Source organism: Penicillium crustosum (assembly GCF_028827405.1).
Source record: "Penicillium crustosum strain IBT 35664 chromosome Unknown utg000002l_segment0_segment0, whole genome shotgun sequence".
Taxonomy (NCBI): domain Eukaryota; kingdom Fungi; phylum Ascomycota; class Eurotiomycetes; order Eurotiales; family Aspergillaceae; genus Penicillium; species Penicillium crustosum.
The window spans coordinates 6,300,504-6,317,759 of record NW_026623123.1 but is presented as its reverse complement, the minus strand read 5'-3'; the positions used below and the strand labels follow the sequence as shown (position 1 = coordinate 6,317,759).

The following is a 17,256-nucleotide window of genomic DNA, read 5'->3' as shown; positions in this document are numbered from 1 at the left end:
CCCCACCTATTTCTTTAATATTTAGATAGAATTCAATCTAAAAAAAAATTATATAATTTTCAAGAGTGTCACCAAGCATTTTATACCCTGAAATAGGGGGTGCGCGAACGGTTCAACAGAAACCCCAGGAGATTCCAAAAGCGGAAAATGCGGGGGACCCCGGTTTCTGCCTGAGGCCTTAGCTCCACGAGCCCGACGATTTCTGGTTCTGCTTTCTTTTTTTCCCTCAGGTTCAATACTGACTATCGTGGAGAACATTCTAAGGCTCCCTCTGGCTCCCTCTGTTTGAAAACAATATAACAGGCTATCCCAGCCTATTCGGACATCTCACCGTGAATCTGTTTTGCATCATGCTCGGTCCCTGATAGGGCGAATTCCTATCTCGCTAAATCAAAATGCCGAACACTGCGCTTCCCGCCCAGGAGGCCCCGTCCTCCAATCAGCAATTCGGCGATCCAAACCGAGATCAGAGTGCAGAGTATTCCTCGGATTCTGATAATGATCATATTGGACTCAATGGCTCCACAAGAGCCTTGAAGCGGAAACGCCCCCTCACCGTCTCGTGCGTACCTGAGTCACCTCGGCTATCCGTTTGTATGAAATGTGACCCTAACTAATTCTACTAAGATGTGAACTATGCAAGCAGAGAAAGGTTAAATGCGGTATGGTGTAAACAGACCCTAGGAAAATGCAGCGTTTCTAATATTGACCAACCCAGACCGAGTACAACCGAGCTGCGGCTGGTGTACCCGAAATGGCCAGATATGTGAATATAAAGAACGAAAGAAGCCTGGATTGAGAGCTGGCTATGGAAAGGAGTTAGAACAACGACTTGGTAGGTTGCTATACAGTCTGCTCGTCGTCGATTTCATGTCTCACTCGTACCCCAGATCGATTGGAAGACATTATTCAATCGCAGGCTCGGCTTATTGAGATGCATATGTTGCAAAGCCAGTCTTCGATGGGTCACGAGTTACCCCACGCTGGGCATCTTTCGTGTAGCTCTCCATCCGAGCCGTCAGCAGTCCAGGGACCTAGTCCTAGTACGGCCCTCTACTTCAACGAGGCCGGGTCTGCTGTTACTCTACCCTCACGCCGTGCGGATTTGTCTACCAACAGTCCATCAGATGCTTCTGTGAAGAATACCTCACATAATCATCTACAACATGACATGTCGACGGTGCCAGTTGGCCAGTTGTTACATGCCCAAAACGCACATCAAGATTACACAGGAAACGAATCTTCTTTGAAGGTTCCCGTCAACATATACTCAAACCAAGAGCAATCTCTTGCGAATCCTGATCTAGATCTGCCACCATATGATTTGCTCTATGCTTTGGTAGATCTCTATTTCGAACATATCAACTCCTGGTGCCCGATCCTCCACCGGCGAACAACCCTGGATACCTTTTTTGGTCCATCGCCACTAGACGAGGCAGACCGAATGGTGTTGTATGCAATTGTAGCGACAACTCTGCGTTTCTCCTCCGACAACAGGCTTAATGACCAGAACAGAAAGCGCTATCACGACTCGTCCAAACAAAAGGTCGTTCTGTATGGCCTGGAAAATTCTTCGGTCAAGGCACTTCAGGCACTCGTGATTTTAGCTCTTGATCTGGTTGGATCTTCCAATGGTCCACCGGGTTGGAAGCTCCTTGCCCTGATTACCCGATCTGTAGTCCAGCTGGGGTTGGCCGTGGAAACAAAGTCTTCTCTTATCAACCCCCTCTATCCCTCAATATATACTCTAAGGGCTGTCACTCTTTCGGAGCCAGACTCTTGGATTGAGGATGAGAGTAGACGTCGTTTGTTCTGGATGGTCTACCTGCTGGATCGATATTCTACCCTGGCGACTGCCTTCAACTTCGCCTTGGACGACAGAGATATCGACCGCAAACTTCCTTGCAAGGATGATTATTTCATGAAGAATCAGCCCGTTGAGACGCGGTGGTTCCAACGCTCCAGCGATCGTGCGGATTATCTCACCAAAGCCGAGAACGTTGGGTCTTTCGGGCTCTATGTTGAAATCTTGGGTATTCTCTCGCGGATTCACCTGTTCTTGAAACGGCCCGTAGATATCGGAGCACTATCCGATGTCGCGGAATGGCAGGCTACCTATCGCAAACTCGACAGCGAGCTCACATCCTGGGAGTTCAATCTCCCGGCGGAATATGCCTACGAGAACTCGTCCCGCCTCTTCAACGGACCCAAGAATGGCCGGGCTCTGCACAGTGACTGGGTGCAATTACATGCAACCTACCAAACGTGAGTGGGCCACATCTTCATCTTTACGTTCCAAACAATTGACAGGTCAATTACTCTAGAGCTGTGATTCGTCTACACTCCTCAGCGGCATACCCGACAACCCGATCTCCAATATTCACGCCCTCATACAGTGCCAGCCAGCGATGCCTACTAGCTGTCGAAAACATCCTATCAGTAACAAGGTTCGTTGTAGAGCACAACATGCTAGACAAGATGGGCCCACCATTCGCCTTCACTCTCTGGGTCTCGGCACGCCTACTCCTCGTCCACGGCTCAACCATTGCACATACCGTCAGTCCCGATATCATCTTTTTCGTGGATACTCTATTCCAGTTGGGAAAATACTGGAAAGTCGCCGAGCGATACAGCAGCATCCTTCAACGCGTCCTGGATGAGTACAACGAGTACCAGCAATCCATTGCCATGGATGGCGAACGATCCACGCCATCAACAGTCAAGATTCTCGCTGATATGCGTCGCTGTGCGTTCGATCTCGACTTTTTGATCTCGCGTCAACCACGTGAATCGCCCGCCGACAATGGCATTGGCGAGAGCCACCAGCCCCAGCTGCCCCTTTCAGCAATGCCCACCCGCAGCTTCGCCCCCAACGAACTCGAATACCTCGATGTTTTTGGTTTCTTTAATGTGCCCCGTGTTCCTCCCGCTCGGGCTCCTGACTTGTCTACTTCTACTCAATCTCATTTGGAAATACCAGAGTCTATGCCAAATCCGATGTCGATTCATGGGTTGACGGATGCTGGCCTTGTACCTCCAACCGGGCCGGTAGCTGATGGCAATCCTTCCAATGCGAATGAATTCAACATCACAAACTACTTGATTCCGACGCCGGAGACAGATTGGCTGTTTCGACCGTCCTAGCGGCACTACCTCCTTCTCGCTTGCGCCCTTTTTAGTCGCTTCTTGCCTAAATACCGACGAAAGCATTCATCCCCAGCGAACACAGAAGTCATGGAAAGACCGAGAGCGGTGGGGATGCCATACGCTTCGCACGGTATTGGCTCAGCCGAACGAGCCTGGCATACAGATTATTCTGTAAACTCAACAAAGGTTTATCACCATTTGGATTTTGCGCTCACCATTGAGTACACCTCGGATCCTTTTCTCCCTTAGGGCGTTGATATTGGCTTGGATTTAGAGAGCACGCAACGAGGGATTATGGAATTAATGACTAGTAGCGAATGCTAGGATACAAATACATGCCGCCTTTTACTGTCATGGGACTTTCCTTACTCCACGGCCCTCTGTGGGTGAATTTCCCTCCTCATCCTCACAGCTTGCTTCTTTGGTAAATTCAATTCCATTTGAGAGTTCTATTCCTGTGCTAATTTGTACAGGAAATTAGCTGATCAGTCAGTACATCTCAACACAACTCGGTCACCGATCTACGCCCTTCCACCAGCTTCATATTCTCCGCCAAGTTCATTGATTCCTTCCACCTACAATTCGATTCAAGCACCAAATGTCTTTGGAGAGTCAAGAAGAAATGTTGTCTCGCTTTCAGAGACTTACATCCATTCTCTCGCAGGAGCATAGATACAGGAGGAATGTCTGAGGAGAAAGCCGACGTGCTTCCCAGCAAGTTTCAAGAGGAATTCCGTCCTGGTATAGACCACTTATGGGTGCTCAGATCTTGAAATTATAGGTAGATGCATTGTTTCTCATGTAAACCGACTGGGAGACTATTGTGATCTGCAATCAGTGCATCAAGAAACCGAAAGCGGGATATTGTTTATAGAAATGAATACCAAAGACTGTGCCATACCACATCCAATGCATTGTATCATCTGTGGTCTGGCTAGTCTCCCCGTAAATGCTATATTTGTTGAAGCAAGAGTTCACAACCAGAACTAGAGCAGTACATTCTATAAAAAAAAGGAAAGGATCCCAAGCGGTACATGACCCAGAAACCATCCGACCACGAACTTTGGTTCCAAGGGGAATTGAACCCAGGCCTGTGCCTCGCTAAGAGCAACCTTGCAAGTTGGTCATTGCTCTTGACTACTACACTACCCGGGTTATTGCCTGGAATAACCTTAACTTCGTATAAATCTCCTATCAACCCAGATCGGTAGGTTTCCCCTATGTATTAGTTGGCATATCAGTTGGGTAAATGATATAAAGACTTATAGGCTCTATGGTAGAACCTCTATCTATATTTACATTCTATTTGCAATTTATTTTGTTACTTGCCTTCTTTTAAAGAAGTAAACAAGAAGAAGAAGATGATTCCCCAGCAGTACATCGCCGAGATGACCATCAGACCGCGAACTTTGGTTCCAAGGGGGATCGAACCCAGGCCTGTGCCTCAATTAAGATGACAACCTTGCAAGTTTGACATTGCTCTTGACTACTGCACTACCCGGGTTATTGCCTGGAATAACCTCAACTTGATATAAATCCCCCTCCACGTGACCGTCGACCCACTTAAATGACCCACTTAAAGCAACCTTACTTGAAAGAGACTTTAGCGCAACATTCGAACACACTATGCCATACCTTCATTGTACATACACAATGCGACATTCAGATCCAAATATCTTTATGCACCAACTAGAACATCTATATTTAGCATATCCATCTAATTTATCTGTCTTGTCTTCCTCCACATAACTCATACGGCCTTCAATCTGCTCATTGAAATAGGAGCGGCGTAAGTGGGCTCTGGGTCTGAGGAATTCACAACTCGAAGACTAAAGGAGGTATTACTTATGCTCTTTTTACCTTTGTGGCTCTTTCCTATCTGTTTGAATTGAGGATGGGATTGTATTTTAGTTGGATTTTACGAATCTCAATGAGTCTGCACGAGTTCAAAAAAAACTTGTGAGCCCAAGCAAAGATGGCACAGACTACGACGCCTAGAATGAAGAAAGAAAATACATATGTAGAAGACGTCCTCGATAAATGAGCCAAAATGTTTCTGTCGTCCTTGACAAACAAGAAAAAGACGATCACGGCATGGGAACTGTTCGTTGGTGAAGTCCTAGACAATGATGAGCTTGGTTATGACGAAGACACGGACTAACAAGACTCGAAGTGACAATTCCTCAAATTCGTCAGTGAAACAAGAGATACCTTGTTATATTTTCTTTTCGTGGTTGTGGGATGGAGGTTCTTTCTGGCTCTCACTATGGCATCATTTTATAATTCTATCTGAATAAAGCATGCGGTTTGAAATTCCTAGTGGGAGGAATTAGCCAACTATTGGGGGTGAGAAAAAGAGGCGAAATGCCAAAGAAGATTAGTATCGACATTTGATATTCTAACGCGAGCCCTAACCAGTGAGCTCCATTTACCGAGAGCTGAGCGAGATCATAATAATCATTCACGTAGTCCTGCAGGTGAAAGTGAAAACTGAGAGCAGAGACGAGAGTTCCATTAGAAGCGTTAACTCCTACACATAACATACATGAAATAAGAGGAGATCAAGGCCTCAAGAAACAAAGAAGGCAAGGGGGGTGAATCAACGCGAAGTACAGGGCCAACAAACTCCATTGAGAACACTCATTTTTACTCAAACAAAATTCAAATGCGTCCATTACGCGTTGTTACGGGGCTGCAATCGGAAGAGGACCTCCTCGAGGAACGCGTCGAGAACAGCATCAACACCACCGCCCATGTCAACAGGGCTCTCCATGTCCCAGTGGTGGAGGCTATTAAAAGCTCGAGCAATGTCTTCAGCAACCTTCTCCAGACCATGGTGGATGCGGACGCTGCGGTCGAAGTCCTTTTCTTCTTCTGGGGTAGGCGGGGGGTCGTTCGGGTTGCGTCCGGGTTCGAGACGGACGAGATGGTTACGGCGGCGGTCCATGGCTGCACGGAGGGCTGGTAGAATCACAGTTCCACAGGCGGTTTCGCGCTCAGGCTCGGGGAGGGGTCGGGTGGGACGCTTGTGGTCGCTGGAAGTGGGGGTGGGAGGGGTGGAGCGGTGGGGAATAGCATGGTCATCCATGTTTGCTGGTGCGCGCTTGGACTTGAGTCCAGAAACAGGCTTCGCGTGTTGCAGTGGGTCTGTGAGTCTTGGGAGAGCGACTTGAGGGGTGCGCGGGGACTGTGGCTGATGTCCCAGGGGATCAGCAATAGTACGAGAAAGTGGAGCTGGCTTTTGCATAATTTGACCGGATGGGGTGCGGTATTGGTCGTGGAGGGGAATGCTGGGTAGTTGTTTGGCAGGAGTATTCTGGCTACTGGCCGCGGAGCTAGGTTTGGCTGAAGAAGTATCAATTTTGCCAGCGTAGTGAGGCGCTGCCTGTGCGTATTGTTCGTTCAATCCTCTCGGGGTCGGGCTGTCTACTGTAGGTTTGCTAACCACTGGAGACACGACATTGCGCGGAGGAAGTGCGGTCTGGGAGGGGCGTTGCTTGAGAGGGGAAGACGGAGCAGAGGGAGGAAGAGGAGTTTTGGTGGGAGAAGCATTGAAAGCAGGGTTTGCTGGGGTGACTTGAGCGTGTGATGGGGTTTGGGATGTTCCGGCTTGTCGGGGTGCCGCATCACACAAATCCCACTCCTCTGTCTCATTTGTTCGCGCATTGGTATCAGAGCCTTTCATAGGGCGCAATGGAGGGGCAGATGATTTTCCCACAGGACGAACGGTCCCGAAATCCCAAAGGTCTTCCTTTTCCTGGGTTCTGGCGTTTGCTGTTTGATCGGCTTCTCTATCGTCATAATCATCATATTCGTCCTCGTCGTCTTGACCCCGATGAGTTATTTGCCAACGCTCTGCGCGCTCAATGAGTTCGGTCAGGTAGGTTGTTCTTTTGGCACGCTTCACAAACGGATGCTCAAGGAGCTCCTTAGCTGATGGCCGCTCCTTAGGGTCTCGGCGCAAGCACAATTCAACAAACTGCTTGAAAGGCTTACTAAACTCGCCTACCAATGTGGGGGCGGGTTCTTTGGAATCAAGAACAGCACCTTCATTGGGTGAATGTCGGCATACGGAGGATCACCACAGGCCAGTTCAATTGCCGTGATACCCAAGGACCAAATATCGGCCTTGTAATCGTATCCAGATTGCTTAATGACTTCGGGAGCCATCCAGAACGGAGTGCCTACGAAGGTATTCTTCTTGGTCATTGTTGCCGACAGTTGTCCCGACACGCCAAAGTCCGCCAATTTAACTTGACCACTCGCGCTGAGAAGAACGTTGGCAGCTGCAATCAAACTTATTAGTCTATGCGCATCGCCATTCTAACCAATTGGGGTCTTCATACCTTTGATGTCTCGGTGCAGCTTCTGGTCACTGTGGAGATAGTCCAGCCCGCGCAAAAGCTCCCTCAGAATAATAGCAATGTACTCCTCGTGGATCACACCAGGTCGCAAGAGACCGTGGCAACTACCACCAGCGCAGAACTCCATGATGATCCACAGGTTGGACCCCTTCAAGTATGAGCCATGATACTTGGTAACATAGGGAGACTTCAGCTCGGACAAGATCGCAATCTCCTTGATGATATCGTCGACATCGTCCTCAGCATTCTCGACGTCAATGATTTTGATAGCCACCGACTCTCCAGTGCGTCTATCCAGACTAATTATCCGAATTGAGTCAGCTGTTTGTTGAACCAAGACATTGATATGGAAGGTCCTCGGCTTACCCTTTGAACACCTTACCGAAGCTTCCACCGCCTATGAGATCACGGAATTGTCAGCAACCATATGAACCCCATGAACCCTCAAAGCCCAAGTATTAAAAACACCTACCGATGCAGGTTTGCTTAGTGTAAATAGTTTCCGGATCGATGGGAGGCGGCATTTTGGCAATTTATCCAAGTCAGTGGAGGAGGACGATGGACATGAATCGAGCCTGAATTTATCGAGGGCTAATGGTGAATTGTCAGATTCACGAGCGGCAGTCACTTATCACAAGGATGGAGTGTGGGGTTGGGCCATACGTGACGGTCCTCGGAAGTGGACTCGGGATGGTTTCTAAGATGAAATAACGCTCCTGTCCAATCAATTTGATTCGATTAGATAAGATCTGTAGAATATCTTTCAGGATCGCAAGGATTCAGGGTTGTAAAAGGAGAGAAGGAAGAGAAGAGATGGTGTTATTCGTTGGGGTGCTCACAGTTGATAAGAAGTCAACCGGTAAACAAAGACAATTGTTCAATCGGAGCAGGCGCGGCGAGGGTGATCGTGGAATTCTGGATCGTTTGTGGCATAGTCTTCACGTTACGATCAACTCGTCTCACTCCCCAGGCTTCTCAGGGATATCTATGTCGTAAGCTGCCCTTGCTTGTTTATCGACGCGGGGGGCTTATTTTGCCGCCGCTTATCTGGGGGCGGTGTATCTATGGCTTTTCCAATTACGCTGTACAAGATTCTATAACGATCTGAGACTTGGGTTTCAGACTTAGAAGGCTTAAATGATCAATTGGACCAGATATTAAGAGTTGCAATATAAATCCACGCATGTTTCTTTCCTCCAAGCAGGCTCATCATTCTAACTACAAGATTTACCTTTATTAAATGGGAATAATACGAATGCGAACACATTGGGACTTAAACTTCTAGTATAATTATTAATTACATGGAAGATAGGTTGTGTTGCGCGAATAGAAATGGTCAAATTTGCTACGTTCTGGGGTTATATAGCTCGAAGAGGAGGTCGCTATATTGGTGAATAGAGTCTACGGCATAAAACACACCATAATTATAGTTACATAGTTACATAGATAATTAGATCAAAAGACATGCCTACGCAGGTAGAAGCATATGAACAATAATCAGACCAAACTAGGGCACGAAAAGCACCCGTGACACAATACAAAGAGCTATGCGCTTAGGCGGTTTCCTTGTTGGGAACATCAAAGCAACTGGCCCTATCTTAGAATTCTACAATTTCACGTTCTCTCATGTTTTATATAGACATCTTTGGATATTTGGGAGCTTATACTACGTTTCTAGTTGATCAAGCTCATCCTTTAAATATACCTAGGTGTTATTAACTATCTAGAAAATATTCCTTTATCCTCAAGCCAATCTACAGAACAGCTCTACGTATGTAATTTCTCAAGTTGACACTATTTTGATTATCATGATTCATTGCATGCTTTCCAGGCAAGCTTTGGTACTATGTACTCTCACATCTAGGTCTCAAGGTTGGCAGTGGCAACTAGAGAGCCCGTTAAATTGAATGATATCCCCGGGAATGACGAAAGCCAGCTTGGGAACAAAGGTGAGATCCCACGGGATCCAATTCATTTCCATCAACGCCTTGCAGAAATTCAGAAAACATTGTAGCATGATGATAAGACCGAAATATGGAGAAAGGGAAAAGATTACTCTTCCAAGTATCCAATCATCACTGTGCCATTCTTCAGTCCTGCATCTTCAATGCTCGTGGTAAGTTGATCAATGAGATTGCGCCCCATGCTGTTCAAATCAAACTCGATACCAGCCTTGTCTTCCAAGGGAGGGTCAGCCTTGAGCCATTCATAGATTCTCTGAACGGGATCCGACAATGAAAAGCGCCGAATGACTCTGCCAGACGGGTGTCGGAACTGAATGCGAGTAGTTGTGGCCGGGTCGGCAGCAGGTTCAGTGTGTGGTTGGTCGTTGGGAATAGATGCGAATGGGGAGGCTTCGGCAGCTAGCTCCGGTTCATCCATGATGACATCTTCCTCATCAGTAGCCCGGCCCTTGCCCTTAACATTGTCTGTACTGCGCGTCAACTCATCAGGGTCTTCGACCGTCTGACCAGCTTCCGCTGCGGCCCCAAGACTGTTTCTCATGGCCATTTCCATCATCTCCTCCTCGGTCATGGCATCAATGCTCTTATCTTTCTTGTCGGATTTGCGCTTAGCGACAGGGTTGCGCACATTGTGGTTCAAGCTGTAGCGATCGAGGAATTCGTGAAGCTGCATGAGAAAGTCGGCGGGCTTGACCAAAGGCGGTCCAGACCAGACCTTCATTTGTTCACCAGTTCGAGGGTCAACAATAGCAATGTGGGGATAATTGTCGGAGACGTCGCTTCCCTGGAAGTAGTATTGGAGGTAGGAAGATGCACGGGGGTCATCTTTCGAATACTGCAGGAAAATGAAATGCTCCTTGACGGTATCTTGTACCCCAGGGTCCTTCCACAAATCGCGGTTCAGGACCTGACAGTCAAAGACTGATGCATCCTGGACATTGACAAGCAGCCATTTCTCATTATCCTTCCCCTCCTCGCGCGCCACATCCCAAGGCAGCCGTGACATGATTTCGAAGGGAGGTCGGTACATTTCGGCGAGCATGTTGGATTTGGACGATGCTTCCGATGCGCCCCCAGTAGCGGCGGAGAGTGCTTCGCGACGAGCTTCATCGCCGCCCGTCCATATCGAAGACGACTCTTGCTGGTTGAAGATTCCGGCTCGGCCTAGAGTAATTTGTCAGATCAAGTTATTGGAAATTTTGGAAATACAAATAACACCCACCAGGTCTTCCACGAGCTCGTAGTTGGCTGAGAATATTGGCGTGCATGTCTTCACCACTGTCATAGTCCGCCCCGGGCCCCACCAAAGTCTCTGTTGTCCGCGCCATAGGCGCTCTCACTTCTTCTTCAGTATCTAGGCCACCTGGGCCACCATACATTTGCTCCTGAAGGCGTCGAGCCATAGCCTCGTCGTCATCGAATGTTGGCAGGGTGGAGTGTCGGGGAGTATCGTCATCAGTGTCCGAGTCAATATTCACCACCTCAGAATCGTCTGGGATCCCAGCCCGATGAGCAGGCCGAGAAGGTTCACCAGTCAAGGGTGCGCCTCCACTTTCAAAGTAAAGCTGCATGGCCTGCTCGATTTGGAATTCGGTGATCTGCAGGTACTGTATGGCCAGCTCCGGCGTGGAGCCGGTAATTTCAGTGAACTGAGCTACCACGTCGTTATCCATGGTGGGCAGTGTATGAAGGAGGTTCCCTGGGAAAGATCTTAATGTTAGAGATGAAGGTTGAAAAGGATTGACTTTGGATACCCACTGAAAGCTTAGGCGTAGTATGAAATGGGGTAAAGACTCGGAAGGTGCGCTATGTGGGGAGCTAGATTTGGTGCAAACCACTGCAAACCAGAAGATCAACAGGTCCCACAAAAGAAGTTGACGGGAATTAGGGGGGAGAATAGAGAAAGAAAAGGAACGTCCAGCTTCACGTAGGCTGAAAGAGTTCCGTCATCTCGATTCGAAACGCACATGAGACGATCATCGACACCTGAGGTGGCCACCTGAGCCCGGCAGTGACGCGGCTGACTAAGTCTTGAAAATGTTGCACGCGTGGTTAATATGCTCGGCCGTAATTCTACGCGCGACGCGTATAGCGCGTGGAAAGCCCCAGTAGTGGAGCTGCCAATTACACTTCCTAACTGGGCTCTGGGCCTTCTTTCCTGACATTCTTCTTTTTAACTCCTACGGAAACTACGTCTGTTGTTCCTACCTTGTATTTTTTTGTGTGTTCCAAGTCATGGCAGGAACAGTCCTAGGAAAGCGCACTCGTGGTGCTGTGGACTCTGGTAAGATCATCCATCCCACCTTCCCCTGCTCCTTATCTTCAAGTTCTCACCCACCTTCCTAGCATTGCCGGTCCGAACCGCGAGCAAGCGCCGAACAGTTGCTCCCCGGGCTCACCAACTGGACGCCGTTCCAACCCCGTTACGACGAACAAGGTCAACTGTAAAGAAAACAGTCGAGCAACCCGACCAAGAAAATGGCGAGAGCAAGGCAGTGTCGGAGAATGTTGCTTCTAAACATACCTTGCGTGATGACCAGTTCAAATCTCCGGTCAAGATCAATTCGCATTTCACCGTCTCAAAACCAGTGGAAGGTAAGTTGGAAATTTTGGGATGTGGCGCCTGAGGCAGCGTTAACCGGATGTGCAGAAGAAATTACGAAACCGATCGAGTTCGAATTTAAGACACCTTCCAAATCGCGATTCCGGGATGATCTACCGCAATCTCCCATCACCCCTAGACATCGAGTGCAGGTCGGCGCAAAGGCTGTAACACCGCGCACCCCCGCCATGCCGATCTTCCCCCGACCCCCAGACAGAGTGCCACTCCGAAAATTACGAACTCGGTGTATTCGCAAGCTAGGCAACTGTTCGCACGAGGCTCCAACTCGGGACGCTTAGTGGGACGCGATGCAGAGCGGGAAAAGTTGGTATCTTTTATCACAGAAGGAGTGGAGTCTCGGGAAGGAGGGTGTCTTTATATCAGCGGTCCCCCAGGAACCGGAAAAAGTGCCATGGTCCAGGAAGTGTGTGGAGATCTTGATCTTTCTAAAGTCAAAGTCTCGCATGTGAACTGCGCAAGCATGCGAATTTCTCGCGATGTCTACAGCAGACTCATCCAAGATTTCTGCCAGGACTCGGATATGTTCAAGAAGAGCGAGGGGGAGCGCCTCAAATCTACGTTCATTCCATCTAAGAAAGGGGAAGATATGTTCCTGGTCACCTTAGACGAAATTGACCATCTGCTCAATGGTGATTCAGGGGTTTTACAGTCACTTTTCGAGTGGTCGTTGCAAAGCAAGTCTAAGCTGATGCTGATTGGCATCGCTAACACCCTCGATTTGACCGACCGATCTCTCCCACAGTTAAAGGCGAAGAACCTAAAACCCCGCTTGCTGCCATTCTTGCCCTACAGTGCTGCATCTATCGCAAATGTCATGACCAATCGTCTTCGCTCATTGCTCCCTGCTGGGGCAGAATCCGACCCAAAGCTTGTCCCTTTTGTACAACCTGCCGCCATCCAGCTTTGCTCCAAGAAGGTAGCCTCGCAGACAGGTGATCTCCGCAAGGCGTTTGAGTTGATCAAGCGGGCAATCGACGTCATTGAACAGGAAACATTCCAAAAGTTGGATAAGCAAGCTAAGGAGTCTGAGAATATTTCGATACTAGGAGAAAATGCCAATTTGTCTTCGCCTTCCAAAGTCGGCAGTGCTCCGAAGCCAACTTCTATGTCAAGCTACACAGTCATCACGGCACCTAGAGCCAGCATCGCTCACATTGCCCGAATCACATCCGCAGCTTTCGGTCAGGGCACTGTTCAAAGACTTCAAAGTTTGAACCTGCAACAAAAGGCTGCTATCTGCTCTCTGATTGCGCTTGAACGCAAGCGCCGTCAGTTGGAGGTCCCAAGCACGCCCTCCAAGTCGCGTACATCGGCACCCACTATCAAGCAAGCATTTGATACATATTGTGCTCTGTGTCGCAATGACAACATTCTGCACCCCTTGACTGCTACCGAGTTCAAAGATGTTCTCAGCAATTTGGAAACAATGGGCTTGGTTGGAGAATATCAGGGTCGCGGCCGAGGCGGAACTGTTGCAGGTGGCACAGATCTGCGCCGCACACCTTCAAAATCCGGCCATGCACCTTCGACTCCTCACAAGGCCCTTGACGAGCAAGGTCTTGTCTGCTTTGTTTCCCAGCAGGAAATCGAGGGCCAGATTGCTGGTCCCGGTGAAGGAATCCTTCGGCGCCTTCTCCGTGGTGAGGGACTATGATTCCCTTGCCTGTTTCTTAACTGCATCCACACAGCATGGCGAACTTTCACTTTTCATTTCCCATTCCCATTACTGCATCGTCGGAGTCCCATGCAAGGGCATTTTTATCATGTATAACATTCTTGGAGTTGGAATATCCTTGTCTTGTCATCTTTAGCGTCTTTTATTACGGCTTTCCTTGTTGTTAACTTTCCTTTGTCTGTCCATGCTTGCTCTTCCTCAATGTGAATTCATGAGATCTCATACACCAAAAACAGATAATAAAAAACAAACAACTTGATCAATGAAATCAAACCCAAAAAAATCTTTTTCGTAGCCCTAACTCTGCTGTCTCTAGGTTGAGCAAGTATCTTGGTCACCTAAAATATACATATAAGCTTCATCTTGCTGATGACATTAAGTTGACAATTATGTCTCTGGGTATATAAGAATAGTCAGCCGCTTATGCGGCCTTACCATGTCATTTTAGGTATACATAAAGGTTACCCAAGTATATAGCGTCCAGGGTTCGTTTCACTAGATCAATGCCCGAAAGCCTGATTTTAGCCTGACAGAAAAATGAAGATACCTGAAATACAATTAAAGATCCCTTATCAAGCAATTTATCCTGGTTCTACCGGCTTTAGACAGGAAAGTAAAATGAAGCTCTTGATCCATGCAAAATTTAAATATCTGCAACGTGCGATTGTAAAAATACTAGAAATGGAGGTATTTAAATTTCGTATGGGATCAAAAGCTTCATTTTTCTATATACCGGGCATGATAGTTGTTACATGCCGAATGGTTTACGGTACATTGTAGATTGAGGCTTAAAAGCGGTCTAACTAATATCAGGCATGGTTAAGGCGTAAGTCAGGCCGGCTTTTGGGCATTGATCTAGTGAAATGAGCCCTGGACGCTATAAACCTGGGTACTATAGTATACATTATGCAATGTAACAGACGATCGAACAAATAATGGAAGATACCAGCATCTTGCGCAAAGACATTATATATACCTATGAATCATCTTCAACTTAGTTTGTGTTGTTTCACCAACACATCCTTTTACCAGACCTATTACCAAGCCTTTCGAGAATCACATCATGACGGCAGTTAATCCAAGCCATCCACAGGTGGAAGCCCCAGCTCCCCTGCCTGGTAGCCATTCCAACAGCCCTCACCCGACTGAAGACCTTATGGAGGATGTTGCCGAAAAGAGCAATTCCGTTGTACCATACCTGCTAGAAAAGAGCCCAGAGTTCCGAGAACTCACTGATGTAAGACAGCGGGTAAGTCACATCAAACCCAGATATCATACACCCATAATTCTAACTATGCTGCCAACAGGGATGGGAAGCCCCGGAAGGCGACACATACTTCGCAAACCTTCGTCGAAATGCGGATAAGTCCGACGAAAAGACGTCGGCTTACTTCTACAAGTTTATGAGCACGATCGGACGCGAAATTGACAAAGCCACAAATGCCTTCAAAATCCAACCGGTTGATTCAACCCCACCTGCCATTCTCGATATCTGCATGGCCCCCGGTGCATTCCTGGAGATAGCATTGAAAAAGAACCCAGGCTCACACGCTCTGGCCTTTAGCTTACCTGTCTCCTGTGGGGGGTATAGGAGCCGTCTGTCAAGCAGCTTGAATGTGAAGCGAGTATTTCTCGATGTGACTATGCTTGCTGCCGACATGGATGTAGACCAGATCCCTGAGGGCCATGAAGATTCTGAAAACTTTTTGCCCCGGCAACTTGAGGAAGGTCGGCTTTTCGATTTGGTCATATGTGACGGCCAGGTCTTGAGACAACATTCACGCGCTCCCTATCGAGAGAGCCGGGAAGCGAAAAGACTGGTCACCACGCAACTTGCTCTGGGTCTCCAGCACCTTAGACCTGGTGGCACTATGATCGTTCTTCTTCACAGACTCGAAGCGTGGAACACATCCAACCTCATTTGGATGTTTAACAAAATCTCCTCGGTTCAGCTTTTCAAGCCAAAGAAAGGTCATGCCAAGCGCTCATCCTTTTACATGGTTGCTACCAACGTGGAAAGCCAACACCCAGAGGCTGTCGAAGCAGTCAAGCGGTGGAAGGAAATCTGGCGAATTGCTACGTTTGGCTCCGATGAAGAGTACGGCAAGTTGACCTTGGATAAAGGCCCATCTGTAGAAATATTGCCTGAGGATTTTGGACCCCAACTTGTGAAATTGGGCAAGGCAATATGGAAGAGACAGGCAAATGCCCTGGCTAAGGCTCCATTCATGACGACGCCAGAGTGATTAATGGAAAGAGAATGGGTAGCCAAGATGTACTCGATATCTCTCTGTAGATGAGGCAAAGGGCTTTGAGATGGAGAGATCATCACCAAACGATTGATTTGAATCAACTGTTCCTAGTAGCTCATTGGTTTTCGGCATAGATACTAGGTATATACGTAGCTTTAGAGTTGGATCAAACAAAGACAACAAGGTCCACAAGGGTAAATCTCATGTGAACTCTACCCAGGTGATGTCAAATCGCACTTACTTCAGATGAGCACAGTTGATGTGACAGGAACTCGTGCCTTCCAGGCTTTCCCATCTTTACTGTCGACCACAACAACTTCACCATTTGACATCCTCACCACCGATACTTCACTGCTGATACACTACCACTGATACAATATGAATGTCTTTCAGTTCATCCGTTGCCTCTTCCCACTCTTCCCATTCTTGATACTCAGCATCATATTTGTTGCTTCATAGTAAGTTCTTGTTGGCCAGACGCTTTCCTCGCAAACAATGCTGAGACCTCCCATAGCTGGTTTCCTAGCACAAAACTTCCAGCAATGGAAGCTGGTTCTAGTACGACTCCTCCTAGCTCTTCCGTCGACAAAAACTGCAGGGAGCAACTGATTCTTTACCTCCTTGACCACGCTGTCGAATTAGTCAATACTTTTGGATGGCTATGGATACGGTTCTACATTGCCTCCGGTGTTGTCGGCTTGATCATGAACGAGATTCTGAAGCCAATTGTTATATTCCTTGCAAGGAAAGCCTATAACGTTAATTGATTTTCTAAGTTTGATTTCGAATATGCAAAGCTAATAGAAGATATAGAACATTTCGCAGGTATTGGTTCCCAACTGGCAACCTCCAATGAGGTGGCACCGGTCGTCGCAACTACGCAACCTACTAGCACCAGCCCGAGATTGGGTCAATGAAAGAAATCCAATTTTATGGTTTATTATAAAGCTTGCATCGAGTTTTGTCCATATTCACATATGGGCAACTGCGCGGTTTTTATGGAAGAGAGAGAGAGAGGACCTCCTTTGTCTATCTATTTAAATGCCGAATACACATGAAGATTCATTTCGTTTCTGTGATACAATTTCAAGCTACATATCTATAGAGGAGCCGGTTCTACTTACACACTCTATATCACGCTTCATGATATGAGATCCAAGTTCCCTAATCGTTCATCAAACCACGAACTATGAATGGTAATACAACATTGCCCAGTCCCTCAAAATGCCTC

General features: G+C 47.7%; 6 protein-coding genes across 6 annotated transcripts; 4 read left to right on the top strand and 2 right to left on the bottom strand.

Annotated features, from left to right (window-relative positions):
• Window positions 1-395: 395 nt before the first annotated feature.
• On the top strand, window positions 396-3,144 carry N7487_005905 (putative C6 transcription factor; the record flags this gene model as incomplete). Its single annotated transcript, XM_056873652.1, has 5 exons — window positions 396-562; window positions 628-662; window positions 719-835; window positions 891-2,265; window positions 2,325-3,144. The coding sequence occupies 5 exons, from the start codon at window positions 396-398 to the stop codon at window positions 3,142-3,144; spliced, it is 2,514 nt and encodes an 837-aa protein (XP_056731372.1).
• Window positions 3,145-5,821: 2,677 nt separating this feature from the next.
• On the bottom strand, window positions 5,822-8,035 carry N7487_005904 (putative Ste20-like serine/threonine protein kinase; the record flags this gene model as incomplete). The annotated part of the gene is made up of 5 exons (XM_056873651.1): window positions 5,822-7,194; window positions 7,230-7,433; window positions 7,494-7,810; window positions 7,878-7,908; window positions 7,984-8,035. The coding sequence occupies 5 exons, from the start codon at window positions 8,033-8,035 to the stop codon at window positions 5,822-5,824; spliced, it is 1,977 nt and encodes a 658-aa protein (XP_056731371.1).
• A 1,528-nt stretch (window positions 8,036-9,563) lies between these two features.
• N7487_005903 (DNA-protein crosslink repair co-factor UBX5) lies at window positions 9,564-11,148 on the bottom strand (the record flags this gene model as incomplete). The annotated part of the gene is made up of 2 exons (XM_056873650.1): window positions 9,564-10,639; window positions 10,698-11,148. 2 exons carry the CDS (start codon window positions 11,146-11,148, stop codon window positions 9,564-9,566), a joined length of 1,527 nt encoding a protein of 508 aa, XP_056731370.1.
• Window positions 11,149-11,710: 562 nt separating this feature from the next.
• Window positions 11,711-13,752, top strand: N7487_005902 (AAA family ATPase CDC6; the record flags this gene model as incomplete). Its single annotated transcript, XM_056873649.1, has 4 exons — window positions 11,711-11,759; window positions 11,822-12,070; window positions 12,126-12,323; window positions 12,377-13,752. The coding sequence occupies 4 exons, from the start codon at window positions 11,711-11,713 to the stop codon at window positions 13,750-13,752; spliced, it is 1,872 nt and encodes a 623-aa protein (XP_056731369.1).
• Window positions 13,753-14,836: 1,084 nt separating this feature from the next.
• N7487_005901 (uncharacterized protein) lies at window positions 14,837-16,019 on the top strand (the record flags this gene model as incomplete). Its single annotated transcript, XM_056873648.1, has 2 exons — window positions 14,837-15,022; window positions 15,081-16,019. 2 exons carry the CDS (start codon window positions 14,837-14,839, stop codon window positions 16,017-16,019), a joined length of 1,125 nt encoding a protein of 374 aa, XP_056731368.1.
• Window positions 16,020-16,567: 548 nt separating this feature from the next.
• On the top strand, window positions 16,568-16,792 carry N7487_005900 (uncharacterized protein; the record flags this gene model as incomplete). The annotated part of the gene is made up of 1 exon (XM_056873647.1): window positions 16,568-16,792. One exon carries the CDS (start codon window positions 16,568-16,570, stop codon window positions 16,790-16,792), a length of 225 nt encoding a protein of 74 aa, XP_056731367.1.
• Between the last annotated feature and the right edge of the window lie 464 nt (window positions 16,793-17,256).